Source organism: Amblyomma mixtum, chromosome 9 (genome assembly GCF_055824585.1).
Source record: "Amblyomma mixtum isolate Tamu chromosome 9, ASM5582458v1, whole genome shotgun sequence".
Classification (NCBI taxonomy): Eukaryota; Metazoa; Arthropoda; class Arachnida; order Ixodida; family Ixodidae; genus Amblyomma; species Amblyomma mixtum.
This window is the reverse complement of record NC_143020.1, coordinates 93,041,636-93,065,646: the sequence shown is the minus strand read 5'-3', so window position 1 is coordinate 93,065,646 and position 24,011 is coordinate 93,041,636. Positions and strand designations below refer to the sequence as shown.

Here is a 24,011-nt window from a genome sequence, read left to right as displayed (position 1 = left end):
TTTGTAGTTTTTATTAGTTCTCATTCTATTCCACCCACATGTACACAGAGCAACACTTTATCTATTTTCTGTTCATCGCTACAAACAGCTGGCACACTCGTGAACACAGTTCTCCCGCTGCGTCTTATTAAATTTTGGGACTTTTGTAACACACATCTCTATTATCGCCAATCTAGCCGTTTATTTTCATCATTGCTACGATTTCTTTATTTTGATACCTGTATTTAGCCCCACTTCAGACAAAGCCTTCTCCTATTTTCGGGGGGCTTAAACAATCTAAACACTACAAGCGAGGCGGAGACCCTATAAAAGTAACGCAAATAAAGCACCGAAGGAAAACGGCGAATATGAAAAAAATGTGATACACTTTGTTATCCTTAGAGATTATTACACGGAAGATAACGATCTATGTCTGTGAAACCGAAAAAAAAAGTTTGTTTTTTCCGAGCAGCAAATGGACCACCGTTCTGCTGCTGGCGCAGCGCCAGCCATTTATTGCACGTTTTTCATGAACTTTTTTTTTCGGCTAATAATCTCTTTAGGCCAAGCCCATCCTCTACACTTGGAAAGCTTTTCAACTTAAAACCCCACGCGTGTTTTACACAGCAAAAAATAAAGTGTTTGTTCCCGCCCTTTTTCCTCATCCGGGGTACAAAAGTGATAGTTGTAGGGTGCAGTCTTTTTTTTTTGGCATACATTTGACCGTAATGCAGTTCCCTGGAGCCCATATAAAAAGTGTTTGAGGGAAGAAATTGAATCTTTTCCAAAGAAAGCAGCTGGCTGTCTTTTTCTCTCTGTTTGTTGTTTATGCAGACGAAACACACAAAAGTCGAAAGTGGTCATTGTAACCCTCGCCTGATCAACGGCGAATTCAAGGGTTAGTCCTTTTATAACAACTATATCCTCACTTTCCGCGCGAGAAGAGTGCTTAAATATTATTTCCTGATCGCTTACGCCTCAAAATGTTTGCGTGGAGTGTCCCCTCCTTTTCTGCGCATTCTTTTATTCTCCCTCTCAACTTCATAAGGTACAGCCAAAAAATGCAGCGCCAGTTTCTGATCATCAGTGCCGTCGTAGTGGAATCAATATATTCTTGCTTTCACACAGGCCAACCGTGACCACAACAGTCGACTGCCATCAAGGCCTACTAGGCACTGTTTTTTTTTTTTGCGATAGAGTGCCTTGATTGACAGATTGTGACTGTGTTTCCCGTTCCTTCAATCCTCCCTCTTTAATCCCCTCATTCCCTTCCCCTTTTGCAGGGTAGCCAAAGGGAAACATTTCTGGTTTACATCCCTGCCTTTCCCCCCTCTCTGTATCTATCTATCTGCTTTGAATTCTCGTCACCTATCTGACTTTTCATTTTTGTTTCAAATTAATTTTTTGCTTACACTCAAAACTGCGGAACCTTGTTTACCGGGATATGCGGGGTATTTTAGAGCGCTGCACTTAAGCGCCTGTTAGTAGGTTTAGCCACGTCACCGGGGTCCGTGTAACTGAGCCAAACCATAAATAAAATAAAATAAGCATTGCCGCCACTCAGATTCTAGCCCGCGGCCGCGCAAACAGGTCAGCTTCGCTGGCCACTGCACGAAAGCACTGGGCTAACTCCGCAGCCGATCATGTCAAGAGTTAAACTGCAACACACTGTCGCGCTGTGCATTACACATCGTCGCCTGCTTCAACTAATACTCCTACTGGACTAAAACCGATGCCAGACGTGGTGACGACCCAGCAAAGCAAAACAAAGAGCCTACAGAGATTGAGAGCAATAGGCTAACGTCACAGCCGATCACGCCTCGTGTTAAACTGCAATAAACACTCGCCCTCTGCTTTGCACATCTTCGTCTAATATACAAATTATAAGCACTGGTATACGCATTGCATTAATATACTAATATAGACATTCTCGCGCGCAGTGCATTGCACAACGTCGTCTTCTTCAACTGATACTCCTCTCTAGCTAATATCGTCGCCAGACGTGGTAAAGATCCGGCAAAGCTAAACCATCAGCTTACAGAGCATAAGACTCCGACAGAGCTGCGCTCATATTTCGCGTTAGGGAGAATCGTAATCGCCCTTTGAATTTTTCCGCTCTCAGAGTATTTATCTTAGGGGTATGTAATACCACTGCCAAACTGGCTTCCAGAGGCCCGTGTACTGTGCGATGTCAGTGCACGTTAAAGAACCCCAGGTGGTCGAAATTTCCGGAGCCCTCCACTACGGCGTCTCTCATAGCCTTAGTCGCTTTGGGATGTTAAACCCCATAAATCAAACCAAACCAAGCCAAACTGGCCATCTCATTGCCCGTTGGGCCAATGAACATCGAAATTTTTGAGGTCAGCCCAAGTCCACTGCTTCAAGATGGCGACTTTCAATGGTCATCGAATTGTGAGCCAGTCGTCCGACAGATAGCGCTAAACACAACAACGCGCAAAAAAAAAAACTGGAGACGACACTTAAGCGCAACCTTAAAGGGGCCCAGCAACGCTTTTTTCACATGCTTTAGATGATTTCTTCATGACACGCAGATACCGAATCAAAAAGAATTACTGGAATCGGTGCACTAGAACGGGAGTTATTAAGGAATGAATTTTCAATATACAAGCAAACAAAAAATTGCCCTCGACTCAAATTTTCCCGGTCTTCTCTTTGCCGTTTCACTCACCCAATGACGACACGCGGCGAGACCAATCGAAACAGCGTGCACGCCACGTCACGACAACGTCCCGGAAGATAGCTTCTCATGGTTTCCTGGTCGCTGTAACACGTTTCCGCTGACGCTGACGGCGTCGTTTCCATGGTTACAAGCACGTGGGCGCTAGACTGAGACGGAGCGAAGGAGCCGAAAGCTCCACTCTAGTAGGCATGCTGTCATTGCTCGAATCTAGAAAGCATCCATTCAGGTAGCATGGCTGTTTTTGTATTTTCTTGTGCGAACGTGAAGTAAGCCGAGCCTGCCGGCCGGCCAGCCTGGACACCGGCAGACGGGATCCCGTCTGCCGGCGTCATAAAAACGAGCTAAAGAGTGTTCTTGACGTAAGTAATAAAGCCTGGGATAGGAAAATGAGAAATATATCATTTTTCTGGGTCACTGGCCAATACCGAGTTGCTGGTAAAAGGGACAACTGTGGCACGAGCGAATTTGTTGCGAGAACCGCCTCGCAGCTGCCTCTAACCCGACCGGGTCCGGCTCGACTGGCGCCCGCTAGCTCCGCTGCTGAGGGCGTAGCGGAAATTGACCACTCTATTATTTTATTGCGAGATAATGCTGTTGACAGAAAAGCGGTGTGAAGAGTAGGCCTTTTATTATAGCGCAGGCGCCTTCCGAAGCGCCGGCCGCAGCGGCTTCGACGCGAAACGAGCTATAGGCCTAGCGACGACCACGGCAGCCAGGCAGCAGCAGAGCTCGTCGCCCGGAGCGCCCGCGAGCGGTGCCGTTGCCGAAAGCTCGCAACATAAGCAGGCATGCTTTGTCGCTGCTCGAGTATAGCTGGCAGTCTTTCTGATAACAAGGCGATCTTGTCTTTCCTTACGATATTTGTATACCAAGCCAAGCAGCGCTCAGGCACCGCTGCACGGCGGCGAAGTGCGGTTGTGGGCGGAGCTTGGGCAGAGCGGCGCAGCAGGAGGCCACGAAGTTCTTTGATGCAAAGTAATAGCCAGCGCCTCTGGTGGGGCTTTTTTTTCTAACAAGCTTTGAAATGCTTTTGCGTAAGAAAAGATGCTAGTTTTTTTTTCAATTTAATATAAAAGGACACAACAAACCAACATATTTTTGCTCACGAACACAATTAGCTTGCTATTAGTTGTTCATCCAATCATAATCGCCCGCCAGCTGAAGTCGTATCCGCTGCAAAAATGCAAAAGACCACCGCTGTGTGCCGACGCCGTCAGTGCCATGATTTTGATTCTCGAGCAACTTAAAATATTAAATACAGAAATATGCGTGTTATGACCGGTGGTAATAGCGTCGCCATAACTCAACAATTACAACAAGGAAGCAAAACAATGCATTCAGATTATGGTGCAGGGCCCCTTTAAGCGTATGGAGCGACAGCGTTAATGAATTATTGCCCATATATTCGGAATTATAGATTCTCTATTTACCATTTATAGATCCCCGGGAGTCCTCGTAGAGCTTTCTGACGCAGTGCTTCAACAGTTAAGCAATGCGCCACTGCCCCGTGATCGCACATACTACCACCGATGGGGCTTGTGAGATGCACGAATGCGTGGTTATTCGTGTCATTTTGAATGCGATGCACAAATCCTGGATAAAGTTCTTAAAAGCTTTTTGCTGCCTAAAATCTCCGTCTCCTTGTCACCGAGAGGTCTGCTTATTGTTTTTTGAATATTTTATTTTAATTCCGGCTGGAAAAGTTTTTCGTCACACCCCGTGTCAGCGCAGGTAAACATCTTTTTCCGAAGCGTGCCAGCTTTCCTGTGATGTCTTGATCGCCTTATGGAGTGTAAAATGCGTGTAAAATGAATCTTTTCCCGCACCTTATATAGACAAACACAAGATGCTAAGGCGCCGTTAAAATTTTTCATGATCATCAAGATCTCCTACATTAAAGATTTCATTCATGAAATCAAAATGTTCTTCTTCAGCATAAGAGTTGCATGCTATCGCTTAACAAGGTTAAGTTTAAGCAAGTGTTCCCCCATGTTTAGTAATCATAAACCTATAAACAGAGGCAAGTGCATGGATGGTTATTCAGTTTATAGAAATGGAGCACACATGCATTTTGTTTACATTTGGCATCATTTTAAATAGCTATGCAGCGCATCAAAATTTAAAAAAGAAACTGCTGCGAGCGAAGCTGCAATACCATTGAGTGGCTCTCATTTGTGCATAAGAATCCTCTAGTTCGCAGGATGTTAAATGCGAGAACGTACCACAAGATTAACCTGTCTGGAATGCTATGTGTGAAACATGCGTATCATTTCTAAGCGAGCTTTTTAGGGTGTCAAGGTGGCTGTAAGAAGTGTTATACTGTAAGTCCATAGTAAAACATTCTTTTCAATTTTATGCACTCACTTGGACACGCATTGCTTTGATGTTCTAGCTCGAACATAAATTTCGCCTGGATTTTAACGTTGTCACACGGTGCAAAAGCTGTGCACAACGGCCGATCCACGGTGACGAGAGGTGAGTTAGACAAAACTAGCCTGACATGTGGAAACAGGGGTCGGCTATGGTTTGTGGTACTTAGTCTCCATAAGCCTGGACTGCGCCTGCCAGGTAAAAACCAGCCGCGCTTATTTGCTTTCGCTAACTTATTCATATGCTGATATATGGGCACGGCAGTAGCAAATTGCATTGAAGCCGATAAGGTTTTAGACTTTTTCCTTGCAAGCACCGAGTGACAACAGTCAAGATCCAAACTTTTATCGCAAGTGGCGCAGGTTGTATGTAAATAGTTTTCATCATTTTCTTTTAAGCCTCCCCATAATTTTGGGCAACCGCTTGCTTCGTACTGACAAAGTGATGATGAGGAACGCCTTTCATTTCTCGAAACATTATAATTCATGGAGTTTAATAGGGGCTAATTAGTCAGAGATCCCTGGCAACAAAAAATAAATCGGCGAAACTGTAGATTCTTGATAATGCTTAGAAAATATTTCGACGGTTCTATAAAGCCAAGCTGCACACATAGGCCAAGCATGCGTTGTGCCTTTACGCGCTCCTTTTATTTACTTAATAATCTAATTGGCGCCCAAACCCAAAGCTTCCTTGCACTGGTCTTCGCGATAGAGGGGAACTTCATCGTTGCATATGTCTTCGTACTGATCGATGCACTCTTGTGGCACGTCTGGTACAGCATCAATTCGGACCCACAACATGCATACTGCAGGCAACAAAAGAAAATACTGTTAAATCATTAGCAATTTATTAACATGGTTAAAGAATGCAGCGCGAAAAGAAAAGGACAAACGAAGAAGTGGACAGGACAGCGCCAGTCCTGTCCACTTCTTCGTTTGTCCTTGTCTTTTCCCGCTGCACTCTTTAGCCATGATCACTGACCAACAAGCCCAAACAGCCACTTTAGTTTATTAACAATGGTACAGGTCTTTTACGAAAATAAACGCCTCCTCAGGAACGCTTCTGCGATTTGCATCTCCGCAAAAGTGTGACCTCCTATACCAGATGCTTCACGGAAGACTTTCAATAATTCTCAAAAATAGCTTTATTGAGGTGCAAATATGGCTTTTTCAGCACGATATTACCGGTGTTCACGGACACTAGAAAACCAGTCAATTTTTTTGAAGTAGTAAGCTGGTTAACTATCTTTTTAACTAGTAAAGTTATCCGCCTAGTCGTTATAGGGGTTTGTAGCCGGTCTTTACTAATAGCCATATTTGTTTTTATAATTTCGAAAACGCGATAACCCTTGGCGCTGCAGCTCGAAAGATTTTGACTTTTTGACTAATTAAGTGCACTGGAAAGATTGCTTTGCCTGAATATTTTTCGAAAGTGTACGTATTTTGGTACGAGTAGCCAAAATTTCTTCGCCCAAAGTGTCGAGGATAATACCGTTTCCTAAATTCTAAAAAATAATATGGCTATTACTATCGACCTTCTACACATCTCCAATTGAAGCCAGTTAGCGTGCTTTGATCATTTAAAAAGTAATTGTCAGAAATTGATTAACCCAGCCTGCTACTTGAGACGATTCAAAGGTTTTCTGGTGTAGGCCAACTCTGGTAATGCTATGCCGCAAAAGCCATATTTTTACTCAAAAAAAGCCTATTTTTGAAAATTAATCTTGCGTGAAACACCTTGTATGTCTCTATTTATATTCATACGCCATACTCCAAGCAGGAACAATGGTGACCACGACAAAAACAAGTCAAATGCTTTCTAGTACTGTTTACAATAATACTGTTTCCGTTCGGGTCGACTGTACCCGCTGGGTTTATAGGATTCTAAAATCTGGCCGTATTTTCATCATCGGGAAAAATATGAATCTACTGTAATATGTGAGAAGTAATTATTAGTTCGTTATGCTCCAAAGACTTCATTGGAAGTGCTCAAAAATGTTTTGATAAGCAGTACAATTTACAACCACAACAGTCATTTCGAGAGAAAATAGATAAGCTTCGAATTAGTCACGTTTGGTGCCGTGCAGAGTGACGCCACGTCCTTACCTGGGCCCTTGTACGGGAAATTGGCAACAACGCAGTTCTTATTGTTGGTGTACTCGAATTTCACATGAAGTGGATTACCTGTGTCTGAAACAGATGCACGAAGAACAAATTACTGCATGCAGACATAAGTTTCTTCCTGTTTTCATTTCCTTTTTGTAGAGATGGCTCGAAGCAAGAAATCTATACTGGTCTGAATTAAAACGTGATAAACTCATAGGGTATCCCATGGAATAGAGTCCCTTGTAACTTATACTTCCGTCATTCTGCAAGAGTCGAATTCAAGTGTTGCTGTTCGCAGAAGAGACACGCAAGCTAGTGTAACAACTTCGCAGTACCTGTCTTATACACTACTATTCAGCAATAAACAAAAAGATGTAACGATTTTTTGACGGACGCTGTTAAAAACATAGTAGAGTGCCTAATCTGAGACCCGAAGTTTTCATACCCGGAAATTCTTGAGAAACAAATTTTTCAACGGGGAAATAGTATATGAATGAGATTTTTTCATATATCTTCAAGCTTCAGTATAGCAGTCAATATATCCGGAAATATCCCCTCGGCAGGCTTGAATTTTTCGCTATTAACATTTTCACCACCGTCAAAAATGTCCCCCTTTTTTTTCTCCTATGCGAGCGTGATTTGAGCGATGGACATGGTTTAAAACAAACATTTTGCTACGCATCGCAAGAATTTATCATTAACTTCAACATTTTCGTAACAGTACCTTACAATGTACCACAGTTGTCTCACAATTAAAACTGATACATGTCTAGCAATCCTGGATGTGTTCTTGTCGGTGGATTGGCTGCAAAGGTTTTTTTGTTCTCTTTTCAACGGCTGAAATGAAGCGAACAGACTTCTCATTTTACCCGCGGTGCAAAAAACGTAAACGCTTTTCCCGACACAGCTGTCGTTGCTCTGTACTCCTACGGAGCTTTATTTGGGCCACGCCATGAGTCCCAAGCGGCTCACAGCCAGTCTTACTCTTAGCAATTTATCTGCTGTTTGTATGGTAACTGGTAAATAAAAGTAACGGCTACTTGGGGATGAGAACCGACAACATTTTATTTCTCTAGGCGTGTACAGACCCCGTCAAAAGTATACAGCCCAACGGGTTCGTTTCTAAGCTGTTTAGCGGGGCTCCCATGCACATCTAGCAATCCAAAGCTTTGCACGACCGAGGACGCAAAGCCATTTATCGTTCAAGAAATTACGGTTGCCGAGTGTGCATAACCAGGCACGCTGAAAGCCTAGCAGGCAAACACCCTGGGCTGTACACTTCGGACAGGGGGCGTAAGTACACACACGTATATTCCTTATTTTGAGATCAACCAGGATAGTCGGCATTAATGTTTATTAAAGCGAGTGGCTTATATGAAACATCCCCAGAAACACAAGCGAAACTGTCCGTAGGCAGGGGACCGAAAAGATATGTCTCAAAACAAACACGAACTTTTACGATTGCTCTCCTCGAGTTTAGCGGATTGCGCAGAATAGCGTGACGTTATCAGTATTTAATTAGTTCTGAATAATGTTTGTAAAAAGCTTGGTTCGTCAGCGAGCCTTTAAATACAACTGGATGTTCGTGAGACTCAACCTTCTGCATGCATGTCACACTTATACTTGCCCTTGTGTTGATTGTTTTGCATGTAGAGGCCTTAGAAGAGATAAAAGGATATACGCATGACATTTACCGCGGTTTGCGATGCCGATTACCGTGTCTTCACTTAGTCCCGGGAGATATTCGAGTACATGCTGGGGCCTGCAAAGCAAGGCAAAGCAGCAGCAGATTTGATATAGTATGATTATCCCGATAATGTGCATTGCTACTGCGCTCAACCATCACATAAAGCAGGAAAGGTTTGCCAAGATTTGCCGACTCGAAAATCTTCATGTGTTGGAGGTTCAAAACGCAAACGTTTCGGTCAAATATTCAGAAATGCACACACCGAGCCTGAAACCTTGCCAGAGTTTTTGGTTTTCTTTACATCTCATCAGTTCTCATTTCAGAAGTAGGGAAAAAACATACCATGCTTATTAACCCACGCAAGAAAAGTTAGAAATATTGCTTCGCCACAGCTTGAAACTGTCGACGTTTCGGTTAGCGCCAGCAATGATGTTTCAACAGTTTGCACTTCAGCTCCCTATCTCTTCTTCCCTATACCTTCTTAGCATAGAAAACAAATTTTGCAAGCAAAACCACAGTCTCTCGCATTTTTATGCATGTACTTTAGTGGCTTAGTGACAATAGCGTTCGAGCGCTGACATAGTGCCGCGGGCTTTAATTCCGGCCGACAAGGCGAGGTTTCTATGAATGCAAAAGACAAAATCGCCCGCATGCTTGTGGATTCTAGTCCACGTTAAAGAACCCCGTTGGCAGAAAATTAATCCGGAGTTCTCCACTACACGTCCGCCTTTGCCCATGTGCAGCTCTATGTCGGCAAACCCCACATGCAACCATTTTTTAAACGCTCTAACCATCATGCTTCCATGGGATGCGACCGCGTATACTGTGAGTAAATTAAACGCAACTATCACTCAGCATGGCAGCTTCTTAGCATATATAAATCGCTCTCAGACCACTAAGTTGATAGCGACGTCCTACCTTACGACTATAAAGAGGTTACACAGCTTGCTTGACTCCTTGAAAATTTATTCTTATTTGTCTTTTTATTCACAGAAGATCCGATGCAGTCCTATATTCTTTCTTTGCATCCGTATAGTAGTGCTCGAATAGTTCGTAATAGTTCATGCTGTGATTTCTCTGTCTATTAACATATATGTTATGAAGAAGAAGATGCCAGAAAAAGAAGCTATACAGAAACCTCTTCTGAGTAAATATCTGAAAGGGCATACATTTCAACACCATCCCATATACATCTAAGGTACAAATAAACTTCGACTGAGTAATAATGTATAGTGCGATTTTATAATAGATTATATATCTGCCTTGTACAAATTACACTCCACCTTGGTCGGGATTCTCCAATATCGACAGATGAACTGCTCGTATTTAAGCGTAGAATCGAAAAAAATCTTAATGGCTGTTGTCACATGTGCTTTCGGGGACAAAAGTCGTATACTCCACGCGGCGGTAGCCGGAGCAACGAAAAACTGCATTGCAACGCCATCTACAGGCGGCATCTGGGATCGAGACAGCCAATGCGTGACCTTTATTATCGGCAGGCATGTCGTTTGGCTCGTTCCAATGTTTTGTGCTATAGCTCGCCAAAATGCCGCAGTTTTCTGTTGCTCCGGCTCCCGCCGCGTGGAGTATACAACTTTTGTAATCGATAGTACATGCGTCCATTCCAGGTCCTACTTTTGCGACCGTCACAAAAACCTTAATGACTGTTTTGATATGTTCAGCGTCAATTGCCAGGCCCTACTTTTCCGATTCACCGGCACCATTCAGGTTCCAGGTGTAGACGACTCGCTTGTTTGGTTGGTACAGCGAACGGTTGGCTGTCACACACTCCAGGCTCGGATCGTGGCTTGAAGCGTACACCGCCACAGCTTGAGGGAAGATGTCAAACAAGTTCTTGGAAAAGAGAGGGAAACAACAGCGAAACAATTAGGTATGTTGTGTATTACGGCTCATTAGTGACTAAGGCTATCATGGGCTTAACAGACTGCTGCATATCGTTCTTTTAAGAAAGGTGCTAGAGGCTCAGTTTATTGGAAATTTTTCATATACTCCGTACTTTAAAAAAAAAATTAAGGATGGTGATTTAATTGCGATTGCTAAATCGTGGCTTGGTCAAAGAGTATCTTGACTAACTTGCTTATTTGGCTGGACGACATAGATTCACACGCATATTTTTTCCGCATTTCACCTCAAAGAAGGCGAACATTGAGCAAACGCAAAGCATGTGCCTGAGAAGCCAAACAGGGGGCCTTGAATTTAAAACGAAGACAGCGCATTGGCCTAAGGAAAATAAGGTGAAATCGCAAACTTTTATAAGCTGGTAGTCACCAGCCTTTGATAGGGAGCAAATACGAGTTAATTACATACTATATTATATCCGGGAGTGAAAAATAACGCGGAAGTAGCATGTAATCCCGGCAGCAGATAAGCGATGGTCTTAGAATAATGTAGTGCATTCAGAGGTAAGTAAAACAGCGCGGGCTGTCTGGAGTCATCGCGAAAGGGGAAGAGATAAAGAAACTGGCTTAAATAGTATGGCCGCAGATAGTGAAGGACAAGGCTCATTTGAGATACACGGCAATCCCATTGGCCTTCAATAAATGCAGCTAACGAGAGAGGGGTAGAGATAAGACAAGTTGCTGGAGTAATATGGCCGCAGATAGTGCAGGACAAAGCTAATTTGAGATACAGGAAGATTCTATTGTTCTTCAGAGAATGCAGCTAGGCTGGAGATGACGACGACGGTGGCGTCGCTAATATTTCCTCCGCCCGGTACAAGCCACGAAAACTGGACTGCGAACTCTTTGCGTTAAACTAAGAAGCTTTACCTGGAATTCGTCTGGACTAGGCGGAGTTCATAAACAGCGACCACTAATAGCCTCTCACCTTGAAAGCATTGACAGGGTCCCGGTGAAGCTTGTGTTCTCCAAGCGCCGACGCGGTTTGGATAAGGAGGGCAATACAAAGACAGGCGGCTCCGAGCCGGCAGGTCACAAGCACATACATTCTACCTGACTTTCTATGTGCAGAATCAACTATGGTTCGGCGTACGTCGCTTTTCGTGCAGACTTCTTTATCCCTGTACGACTCCCTATTAAGTGCGACCTATGTTACAAGACTTTCACCTCTTTATATTGTGATTTATTGCTCAGTGTCAGTGGCCGCCCAAACCTCATTACTTTTGCAGACATCTGACGCCAAATCGAGTGTCAATCTAGATTTCTGTTATGAAATTCGTAATTACTCATTTGTTATCGGGGAATTCACGATGCAGCAGGCTAAATGAAACAGAGGTTGAATGGACTGAAACGCGCGTGTCAATCACAGCACACGCGTGTCAGTGGCAGCACACGCGTTCCAATGACAGCACACGTGTTTCTGTGTTCGTATACCTTCTGTCATGACCTCCCGTTTAAACCACTAGCATTTTTACCCTCAATATGGCAAAATCACTGCGTCAGTTTTGGGGTCCCGCCGCTATCCTCTCGGAGATTTCAGTTTGCTACCCACCTATATTTGCCCTCCTCTCATTCTCTCAAGAATCCCCCGCCTACCATCAAGCAAACCACCCCCAGCCTCCTCAAGCCTCCACCCACTACCTATCTAACACCGCCCTACGCCCTCTTTCGCCGTCGAAATATCGCCGGAGGCGAAATTCTAGAGGCCCGTGTACTATGACATGTTTCCGCAAAAAGCGTACTGGCGCTAAAGACGGAGGCGCTAGTGGGTTGTAGCAGGACCTGTTTACGCAAAAAGCGTACTGGCGCTAAAGACGGAGACAACACACACAAGATAGGACTTTTAGTGCCAGTACGCTTTTTGCGTAAACATGTCCTGGTTGTAGCTCAAATAAAAGTATTGCCCGTGTACTGTGCGATGTCAGGGCACGTTAACAAATCCCAGGTGGTCGAAATTTTCGGAGCCCTGCAATACGGCGCCCCTCATAGCCTGAGTCGCTTCGGGAAGTTAAATCCAACAAAAAAGCACAAAATGCTGCCACTAGCCACCAATAAGCGCGTCGTCTCCCTGCAGAAGCTCACCCAACACCATCACCCACCCTCACCGTCCTCAAGATGCTGCCCATAACACATCCACTCATCACTTCATCCTCCAGACGCATTCACCCACGAGAAGAACACACAGCGCTGGAACAAAAAATTGACGGCGAAAAGCGGTTCAAAGAACGGAAGGGAAGGTGGTCATAGGTGAAACAGACTGCTCCATCATTGTCGTAGTACCGCCTGTGTGCTTGTTTTTGCCCTGCTTGTACTCATCGATCACCAATTTGCCCAAAACCCCACCTTTCAGAGTTGCAGGCCATTCGCACTGTGCAAAATCATCCAAACCACACGGGACAAAGCACAGCTCCTAACAGGTGCATGCGTAAACCATGACAGCCTTGGGACAGCATGCAATAACAGAGGAGGAAATGTGAACATTAATCAGCGTAAACAAACAAACAAATCTCAGGTTCACTTAGGGCCGCCAGCAAACACAATCGACAAGTAGGTTTCAAGCAACATGGTACAGAGCTTGTTTATACGGGTGAATACAAGGGGGGTACTGCGCACAAAAAGACAAGGACAAGAAGATAACACAACAAGCGCAGACTCGCGACTAACTTTATTTGAAAACACGATACTCCTTTTATAGTTTCAAACTGTCACATCACACACATGTGGAAACCAAAAACCTTTCTTCATTCTGATACAGTTTGATAGACGGGTCACTTACGCAATCTTTATCCTTCTGTTTGATACAGAACGCCTCCGCCAACTCACGCGCCACCTGGTCACGGCTCCTCCTCAAAACTTTTGTATCTGTCAGCAAAGGCAGGCAAGGGTTATTGCGCGTAGCATCCGGGCATGCGCCACAATGCAGGGGTAAATTCGACCCTGTTCCTGATTTCATGGAAAGCTGGTGCTCTCTTAAGCGCTCATTCAGACATCGGCCTGTCTGGCCGATGTATACCCTGCCACAGGTGAGGGGAATCTGGTATACGACACCCGTCTGGCACCTGACAAATCGAGTGGCATGACGCTTCTCGCAGTCCGCTTTCCTCTTCCCTCCGGACATGACCTGAGGGCACAATGAGGCCAACTTGCATGGGGCGGTAAAAACTACCGGCACGCCGTAGCTTTTCGCCACGTTCTTCGCCGTATGTTGACAAAAGTGCGAAATGACTCTCTTCTGTTCTTTTGGGGTGCCTTGCGTTCGTCCTGCAGATACAGAGAATTCCTTTTCGTACCGAGGTGACAGCTGGCATTATGCCGTGATTTTCATTCTTAAAGTTTATGTTGCTTTACAACCGGTTAAAGCGCAATTTTTCGGATCATGTGCAACAATACCTGCACTGCAATAAGATGTCATTACAGGAGAAAGTATTAGAATATCATATATTCACAAAACAGAGCCGAACAGGGGCTATAAATAGTACATAACAATATTTCAATTAGCATAAAAGGAGAAACTACGATCTAGCAGATGTGTCAATATTGGAGAGGAAAGAGTCTGTTAGAGTGCACAGACACTATCTCCTCGGGGAAGCGATTATATTAATAATTTCCCTCGAGATAGAAAAAAAAAGTTAAATGAGTCGACTCTTCTACTGAGACTCCTAAATTCTAGATGAGCTGTCACTTCTTATCTTAAAGGGCAACATCACCACTTATTGAGAATTCCGCGATATTCAAGGAATCAAATATATGCAGTCTCTAGGTAAAGCATGCCAACTGTTTTTGCGCTACCAATTAAAATACTGACGTAATCGACGATTCAATTTCAGGGTTTGCTTCGAAGCACCAGAGGAGTGCGGGGGAAGGGACGTCACGAAAGCTAAGATTTATAATGTCCGCTGCCCTCAACCGCAATCTGCCGTAACTAAATAAATGTGGCAGAATAACGCTCGCCAGGTTTTACCTTCTGTGGCGTTGGCACATACCGAACGGGTATGTGTTAGTAATGTCCCGGTGCCTTCGGTGACGCCATCACGCCCCCCCCCCCCCCCCCCCTCTTACTCCTGTGCGCTGCAGAGAAGCTTAGAGGCTGTAGCCATTTCAATCGGCGATTACGTCACCATTTCAAATGCTGGTTCGAAAGGACTCCGCATGGTTTACCTGCAAGTTTCACACATTCTCCCCTTTAAGCTCGTCGATTTCTAAAACCTGTGCAGTTGTAGCTTAATGGCACATCATCTGGGCTAACTAACATGTATTTGATGCGTACCAAATTGAGTGAAATTTATTAAGAAGTAAACTTGGCACAAGCTTTTCAGCGCTTCTGAAGCGTCTCCTAGCACAAGTTCTTCGCTCTTTATGCGCAGGTGTAAGAAAAAACGGCGCCCACTTGGAAATCCGGCGCGGCGTGGAAGAATTCTCACTCGTACACGTGCCGTCAGGACGTTAAACCGCGTGGCAGCTTTGGGATGTTAAACCCCATAAAAGCAAAACCAACCATACTTTTAGCCTTTTGCTTTAGTTAGCCTTTTGAACTTGGCAAATGTATGCAACATAACCCTGGCTGTCCCCAGACCGACAGTTGACGTCTCAATAACCTGCATGGCGGAGCAGAAGATACGCGGCTCAACTTGTGACCGTTGTGACCTCAGAGATTGACGGACACCGCGCACCTGCATGTTGCAGGGATTACAGGACAAAATGGTCCATGAATAGACAACGTGTATAACAGATTTTTTTTTTTCATCAAAAGAATTTTTGTTGTGTTGGGGCGCACAGTTAAACTCAAGTAAGAGGAGAATGTGAATGCATGAAAATTTTTCTGGTTATTTTTCAGTTCCGAGTGAAATTAAAATAATTGATTGTGGAAGGTACAAAATATTTTTCCAGTTCCGCGTGCACAAGCTTTGACAAATGTCTTCACTGAATTCTGAGGAGTTGTATCCGATGTTACAGCTCACACTTTCAAAATTTTCCGAAAATATGGCGGTCGACAAAGACAAAATTTTCTTTCAGGAACATGCTTTCAAGCTTTGAACAGAAAACTTAATAGCTAGCTAAAACCCCTTTTTTTCTCATTTACCTTTAAACAAGGATAACCTGGGGGTTAAAGCTACTGAGATGCTCGTTGCCGTGGTAAAGATAACGTCTTATAAATTTCTACAGTAAAGTAAATGGCATTTTTTAAAGTTCTGTACCTCTGCCGAAAAGGTGCCGCATTTTCTCGAGTAGCATGACTTCAAAGTACTTTTCCTTCGTTCTAAGAAATATGACGTCAACTCCTCCGCATCAATGAACTCCCAATTCATATCAGCCGGAGCCACTGTGTGGAATTTAAAATGTTCATTTAGTTAATTTTTTTCATTGGCTAGCTAATTACCAAGTTTCCTCAAGATAAAAGCTTCTTATTGAAAAGATTTTTGTTTTTTTTATCGCCCTTTGTTTCAAATTTTCTGAAAGTGTTTGCGGAACCACACAGTATATAGTAACTTTCGGCCTCCTTTTCGGGAAACTAAGACTCAGAATGTTTAGAATATGCTCTGCTTCCTCGAGCGTAATTTCCACTCTTGTATATAAAATTTAAACTGCGGTTTAGAGCATATCATGTAGTGAATAGAGACATCATTTCTTATTCATCAAACCTCAGTTACCGCGACGCAGTGCTCCTTTTCTTGTTTTCCTTGATGGCTTCTCAAAAAGAAACTGAAGCGGCTTTAGAGTACGATGAGCTTAAAAGACTGGATTATGTGAAACCAGCAGTTAATGCATGCGAAGCATTTTTTGGGCTATCTTGTTAAATGGTGACGTAATCAGCGATTAAAACGATAACTGCTCTCAGGCTTCTCTGCAACGCCCAGCTTCCTTTCCTTTATTTCATTTGATTTCGTTTCTTTCTTTCCTGCCATTCATTCTTCCCTTCCGTATTTCCTTTTTATTTCCTTCCTTCCTTGTTTTGTTTTCTTCTTTTCGTTCCTTCCTTTTTTTGTTTTCCTACTTTCCTTCGTTCCATCTTTCTTTCCTTCCATCTTTAGTTTCCTTTCCTTCCTGCCTTCGTGTTGTTCTTCTTTCCTTCCTTTTATCCCACCTTTTTCCTCGCTTATTTTCTTCGTTTTTCTCACTTTCATTCTCGTACTGTTTTCTCTCAGCTCGCAGAAGGTCACAATACTTCTATCACGGGTATAAATAAAAAGCGCACTAGCGAGTCGAACAGAGAGAGACCCTCCATCGCACTATGACAGGCTGTCATGCGTGCAATTTGCTGCGCAAAGGTCGGCGACCGCCTCCTGACTGTCACGAACTGGACGTGAAACAACGCACTCCTTTCCTCGGAAAGCAGATGTCACCGTAAATGATAACTGCATTATCTAAAACTGGCTGCGGCAATAGCATGGGCCGGACTACTGCAGTATAAAATGCGCTCAGAACAATTCATTTGTTTTGTCACACAGATTAGGGCTTCGCTACAAACATAAGCACATAAAAATATAAAAGTTTCTGTCTGCGCACGAACAAAGGCACAAACTTTTCAATGTTGCGTACGATGCGCCCTTATCAGATAATAACGGACGCAAACCCTTGTTTTCCGCTTGTTTTGTAGAAGCCGGCCGCATTTCTCATCTGTTAAGGACGCCTTTTTTTAAGCTCAAGGGAAGGCCTCATTCTTTTCCAAGTTGAAGTCAACCGCAGGCGACTGAGATAAGGTTTCTGTTACACTACGTTTAATTATAGGCAGGACATTATATTTCTAGCAGCTAGAGCCCACAGCTGCTCACGGAAAGGTTAAACTCAGCTTGAAGCTATTGGTTGTAGGTAGAGAGAAATAAATTATGGAATGAATGTTTCCATATTTCGTAATTGTATTTATTTTATATGCTCCTATATACGAAATAACATGAACATGTATGTTCGTGTTCAAGAAGGGGGGTGAAAAGGCAATTAATATAGTGTAATAGACACAGAATAATACAATAACACATATTACAATAATTCAAACGGTAAACTCATTGCGACTGCAGGAAAAAGCTGACAGCACTTAAATCAGGTGGCGGTAAAAGACAGCGAAGTACTAGGTCGCGCGTTCCATTCAGATGTCGTCGTTGGAAAAATGAGTACCTGTATAAACTAAAATGCTTGGGTGATTTTGCTTGACGTACGTCGCTTCAAATCACCTGCTAGTTCAGGCAGCTAAAATTTACCACTGCTTATTCCTACTGGGGTCAGGCGCAGGACTAAAAGGGAGCTCCTTGTCAGTGATGTTTCTTTCGATGGGCAACACGTTAGGCAATGGCGTGACCTTTGTGCCATGTGATAGCGCGTTCTGTTATTGAGGAAATATTCTCACAAAATATGGGATGTCACATACTAAGTCGTGTGCTGCGTCGCATGTAACATAATTAAACTGGAGTGAAAGATAGCGCTTCTGCTCAAAAATGTCCTAGACACTGCTCTGGGTGTCAAATGTTTCCCATATTTCAGCCAAAACTCAATCTTGAACACAGGGTTTAAAATCTTTCCACGGTGTCGTGTGCTTTATAATGGATGCAACATGGTGGATACGTTTTTAACTTGTACTCACCATCATCGTCACCTTAACTACGTCCACTGAATGACAAAGGCCTTTCCCATATCCCTCCATTCAACCATGCCGTGTGCCCGCTGCGAAGCCTGATCCCTGCAAGGTTCTTAATCTCATCTGTGCACCCAAGTTGCTGCGGTCACTTGCTGCCCTAAGTTGATGTATTTTCTCATCCCTTAAAATGCTTCCCTCCGCATTGTTCAGTGTTGTCTCCTGCCTGTACTGTTTAGCATGGCTTTACATTTCGTCATATGACTGTGTATAACTTGTACCACGTGTTACTAAAGATTATGCAGCAAACACATGCAAAGCCTTTAAATCGATATGCAACAAGACTAGTTTGAAAATGTACAAACACAATGACATTAGCGGTAATATGATTACTTAGCGTACGTGACATTTATTAGTGCGATAATAAAAATGACTAAAACCCATCATATGAAAAACTCTGCATCATGCATTCACATCCCCTAGGAAAAGAAGTGAGCAACCCTAAATACAGACAAACGGATTGAAGTCTCTCAAAAGCTTGAATTTAGTCCGATTTTCCTAACAGTTATAAAGAAATGTATATCAAATGAAAAAGGTACTTAGAAATAACTGATCAACCGTTGTGAACCAACTAGCAAGCCGAATAAGTTATATATAACACTCTAAACTGGATTACGTGGAAGGTCATTGGAATAAAAACTGTCCTAAAGCCACTGCACACTTGCTACTGCCGTAAAGTGTCTGGTTACTTTGAAGGAAAGTGTGTTCAATAGCTGCATATTGACAAGAATGACAGTAAAACACTATCATAAAGGTCATCCATCTGTATTCTCTTGCTGCTCAAACTGCTGGCTTTTACGGTAATAGCCGTTCTTGGCGAGGATCAAAGCGGACATTTGTCGGTTTATTGGTTTATTGGGGTTAACGTCCTAAAGCAACCCAGGCTATGAGGGACGCCGCAGTGGAGGGCTCCGGAAATTTCGACCACCTCGGGTTCTTTAACGTGCACTGACATCGCACAGCACACGGGCCTCTAGAATTTCGCCTCCATTGAAATTCGACGGCTGCGGCGGGGATCGAACCCGCGTCTTTCGGGTCAGTAGCCGAGCACCATAGCCATTGAGCCACCGCAGCGACTGGAAACTGATGGTCGTTAAGGGTAACGGAATAAATTCCAAGAGCAAACAAGCCTGGGGGTGGCAAAAAGTTAGGTTGGCAGATGAGATTAAGAAGTTTGCGGAAATAGGGTGGCCGCAACTGGTACGGGACAGAGTTAATTGAAACGATATGGAAGAGGTCTTTGCCCTATAGAGGGTTTAGTTAGGCTGATGATGATGACGTTCTAACCTCAGCTCTATTTTTCACTCGTCGGTGAAAAACTAAAGCATATTTGATTGCTTTTCAAGATATCTCCCTTTGTCATCGCCCCGACATACAGCTGCCGCGTTAGTGGATGCGTTACGTTCTCGTCTTTAGTCTTTATTAATTAAAGTGCTTTATTAAATAGAGTGCACACAACTCTGAAGCTTAGTTTTATTATTCTTTTTCCAGAATTTAATACTTCTACTTGTTTATTTAGTGACAGTACTGGGAAAGTTCTGCCCAAGCAAGCGCAGCTTTAAAAAACACATAAATGGTGAAAGTGATACAGGCCATTGCCGGGGTACAGCAACTGCCGCATCGAAAAAGTGGACTGCGACCGAATAGAACACGGTGAAATTCCTCTGGTCACATATATTACAAGGCGAATAACTTTGTGCGCTTGTCATATCAAACAATTAAGGTCCGTTTTTTTATTACAAAATTGTACTAAGTCATTCTATATGGCATCAGCCATTCTATACAACAGCTGTGCCGTTCATTGCAAGTTTTGTAGAAAATTTACTTTCATCCAGGAATTCCTTTATAGGTAGCGCATACTGCACAGACTTTCGCAATATAATTTACCGCCCGTGTCTGACATCGTGCAAAAATAGAAAAAGAACAGAATTACAAGCTGTGTCGCATTCTCTTGGGGCTGCGAAACATGTGTTACACATGCACCGGACAAATTCAACATGATGCAGTTCTATGGAACTCGGATCGTACGAGGATTTAATGCAGAAATCGAGTAAGTGCTAAAGAAAGCTGCGTGCTATGTATTGTCGTCAAACGACGTTTAGTTTGAAGTGCAACCAAGCGAAAATTTGGTCATTGTAAAACATGACTGAACGACGGAGAACTCAGAGGTCTTTTCCCAAAGCAGGCATTTGAATATCTCATCTTCTGGCAGAAATGACAACATCTTCAAAGTATTTTACCTCTTTTTGCCGGTTCCTTTACTCTTCTCGTGATCATCTTTTCTCGGATCAGACAATAAAATGTCACTTTTCTCTTCGCGCTCTTAACGCCACCGCGATGGCTCAGTGGTTATTGTGGTCGGCTGCTGGCCCGAACGCCGTGTAAAGAGTCACCTGATCGGGTGGAATTTCCTTTTTTTTTTTCGTCACTCGCATTTACATCGAATTCGTGCGCCCAAGTGAGGGTAGTGAAATTAGAAAAGAATAAGAAGGAGCTGTAGAAGAAGAGAAAAAAAAGCTCTCCGGCCAGCATGGGTGCACCGTCTTAACTTTCCTTCCAAACTTTAACGTCACAGAGCCCTTTTTCAAATTCATTCGTCTTAAGAACAAACTCTAGCTGCGTATGTATCTCTGAAGCGATTAGGTGGGTAGCTTCTTATTAGAGGTCCTACCTTATTAGCGCGTCTCGCATCACGAGTAATAAGACTGCACGTTGAGGTCACCTGCGGGCAATCATCATAGGGTTGCCTCCCTCCTAGATAAGTATATATTGATCACAAAAATAAAAAAAGGAAATTATGCACACATAAGTTGGTTTTTTTTATTTTCTTTTAAAATGATGTTTCAAAACAGCCCGTTTTCCCTTCGGCGTTTTCGCTTTGGTCCTCAAAGGTTCATTGGGTGCTTCGCTTCTGTTATATAAGATTTTGACATTTCGGAAATAACCCTATCTTTAACCCTTTCAAACTTTGCTTTCTAACGAGTCCTGCATAATTCTCCCATTGTTATTTACATGATAGGCTACCACGTTATGGTCAAAGGAAGGCGTCGTTAACAGCGCATCTATAAGACAAGACATTAAAGGATCCTTCAGTACTACAGCAAATACACCTCCGGAAACAAACCTAAATCAGAAAAACAAGATAATTGCGCCACTGAGCCAATCACTTCTGCGCTTTGTTAATTTTTTTCTTTAACTGATGTAACTCACGCTCAACAGCCACTTGTGTGGCGTACAAATCAAAGATACTGACTTCCTTCAATTGAAACCAATTTTTAAATTCTTTGCTGCTTTTTTCAGACGAGCACACAGACAGACTTGAGGGGACGTACCGCCACTCTTGATCACACCGGTGGGATTCCTACTGTTGTTTTCCTTACAAATGGGAAATAAAAAAAGGCAGCCGACAGACCTCAGACATCTTGCGTTTGAGAAGGTGTACGCCCACCCGTTTACTTTGCAAACGAGTCGCCGTGGTGGGTGAGTGGTTATGGTGCTCGGCTGCTGACCCGAAAGACGCGGGCTCGATCCCAGCCGCAGCGGTCGAATTTCGAGCGAAGAACCCCAGGTGGTCGAAATTTCCGGAGCCCTTCACTACGGCGTCCCTCATAGCCTGAGTCGCATTGGGACGTTAAACCTGCATAAACCAAACCAAGCCATCACTTTGTAAACGCAGTCCCCGCGAGTTGCGATGTTATTTGGCCCGACGTCACGCAACTGGCAATTCTACCACTGTATGGCTATACGTACAGCCTTTGTCAAAAGTCCAGGCTGCATGGTTTGCTTCTAGCTCGTACATTGGAGGCCTTACAGCTTCCCTGAAGCTTAAATGGTCGTTAAAGGTAAGGACTGGGGGTCTCCTTACCTTCCAACAACTTTTGATGTTTAGGAAAGCCACAAGGGCTCCACTATACAAGCTAGAAGCAAACCATGCAGCCTGGTTACTTTTGACAAAGGCTGGACGTAGCCGCCGCAACGCTGCCGCAGCCCTTGCGATTTGCACGCGAACTTAGTAAACGCCGTCGCCATAATACCGCGGCCCACGACCCCCGTTAACACTATGACGTGATAGCTAATGGGTTAATGCCCATATATGCAAGATTGGTCTTTCTCTACTTCAAAATCATCATCACTTTATTGGAATAAAAAAGATAATAAAAGATGGTCAGATTTATACAGAATGAGGTTGCATAGTCAGTGACGGTACTGGCGCCTCCTACTGGGACTTTACTGTACTGTAATGTAGTGTACTGTACTGGGACTCAACATTCATAGATCCCCGGGAGTCCTCATACCAATCCTGGCGCACTGATGCCGCGGTTAAGCAGTGCGCCAGTGCCCTGTGGGACTTGTGCGAACCTGGTTGTCCGGAGCAACCTAGCGCGACCAGTAATTATTTAATCGCTACCTACCAGGTTGCGTGAGTACGCCATCTTTTATGGGTACCATCGACTGTTAACACACACACAGACGGGCTCCACAGACCAGAAGTTCTTAATCGTTCCAGCTATCCATCCTGCAATCCAGTCCTTGCAGCTAAATATTTGAATGTATAACAAATGCCGTAACTGTGGTTGCCGTTTTTTCGTAGCTTTTTTTGTAACATTTCACTAGATGTTGAAAACAACCTGTAGAACGCGGTGAGGAGAAAAATTTTCGCCCGGCTGAAGGTTCTTTTAGAGCGGGCTATATTTTCCAGCTTTTTTCCAGGAAGATGTACGCCTTAATTTCTCCCGGTTGGCACCGAAGGAAGTGTATTGCAAAAGCAAGCACGCGGCTCTCGTGATCACCGAAAACGCGTGAGGGCAGGGCATTTTTTATTTATTTTTTCTCAGCTGCCTACTAGAGAAATCATGTTAAGTTCTGGACACCGCCCGGAGGCGCAGTACAACATTTAAGAGCGAAACTAGCCACTACAGACGTGGAACTATGAAAGAAATGCATGTGAATAAAAACATCTCCAAATAAAATCATTCCTCTGATTCAAAAATTTTGCTCTTCGCAGCCTGATAAGCTGAAAAAATTCTGCGAAGTAGCCATGTTTGGACTCCGTTGGAAATTAACTCCAGAACTTGGTAATAGTGTTCGTAAGGTTCGTAGACCATGAAACACCGCGTAAATATTCTTGCCGACTGCGACATATACATCACATAATCCCGTAAAAGTCCCAGTGCTGCTTCTGACGCGCCGAAAGCGCTTAAGAAACAGAAAACATGTTATACACCCTAAAAGACTATTTCTTTTTCTCCGCCACTCCAACACAGCCCTATGATGAATTGAGCTGTGTGACACAGCAACAGGTTTCACTTAATAAGCAGCGCGTTTTTTTTTTTTTTCAAAGCCGTGTTTTTACTGTTGGGGTGTGCGGCTATGGCGCAAACTTTCCTTTGCTAATTGCTCACGTAATCCCACACAAAAATACAAAATACTGCAGCGTTTGTCAACTATTGATGATTAAAATATTTTAATGGAATAATTTAGGAGGTTGTAGCGGCGGCTCGAGCTCTCAGTCCGGAACCTCATTGCCGTAGGCTGCTTTTTCACTCGTTTCGTCCGAGCTGGTCAGAGCTGCCTCCCACCCCTCCTGCGTTGGCTGGTTATTAACAGTGACCGCCTGATTTCGTTG

The 24,011-nt window shown here is 43.7% G+C and overlaps 1 protein-coding gene across 1 annotated transcript; it reads right to left on the bottom strand.

Moving 5' to 3' along the window:
- Positions 1-5,712: 5,712 nt before the first annotated feature.
- LOC149330137 (uncharacterized) lies at positions 5,713-11,954 on the bottom strand. Its single transcript, XM_089559375.1, has 5 exons — positions 11,690-11,954; positions 10,545-10,696; positions 8,850-8,917; positions 7,156-7,239; positions 5,713-5,855 (listed from the first exon to the last, which is right to left on the bottom strand). Exons 1-5 carry the CDS (start codon positions 11,807-11,809, stop codon positions 5,713-5,715), a joined length of 567 nt encoding a protein of 188 aa, XP_089415501.1. The 5' UTR covers positions 11,810-11,954.
- Positions 11,955-24,011: the final 12,057 nt, after the last annotated feature.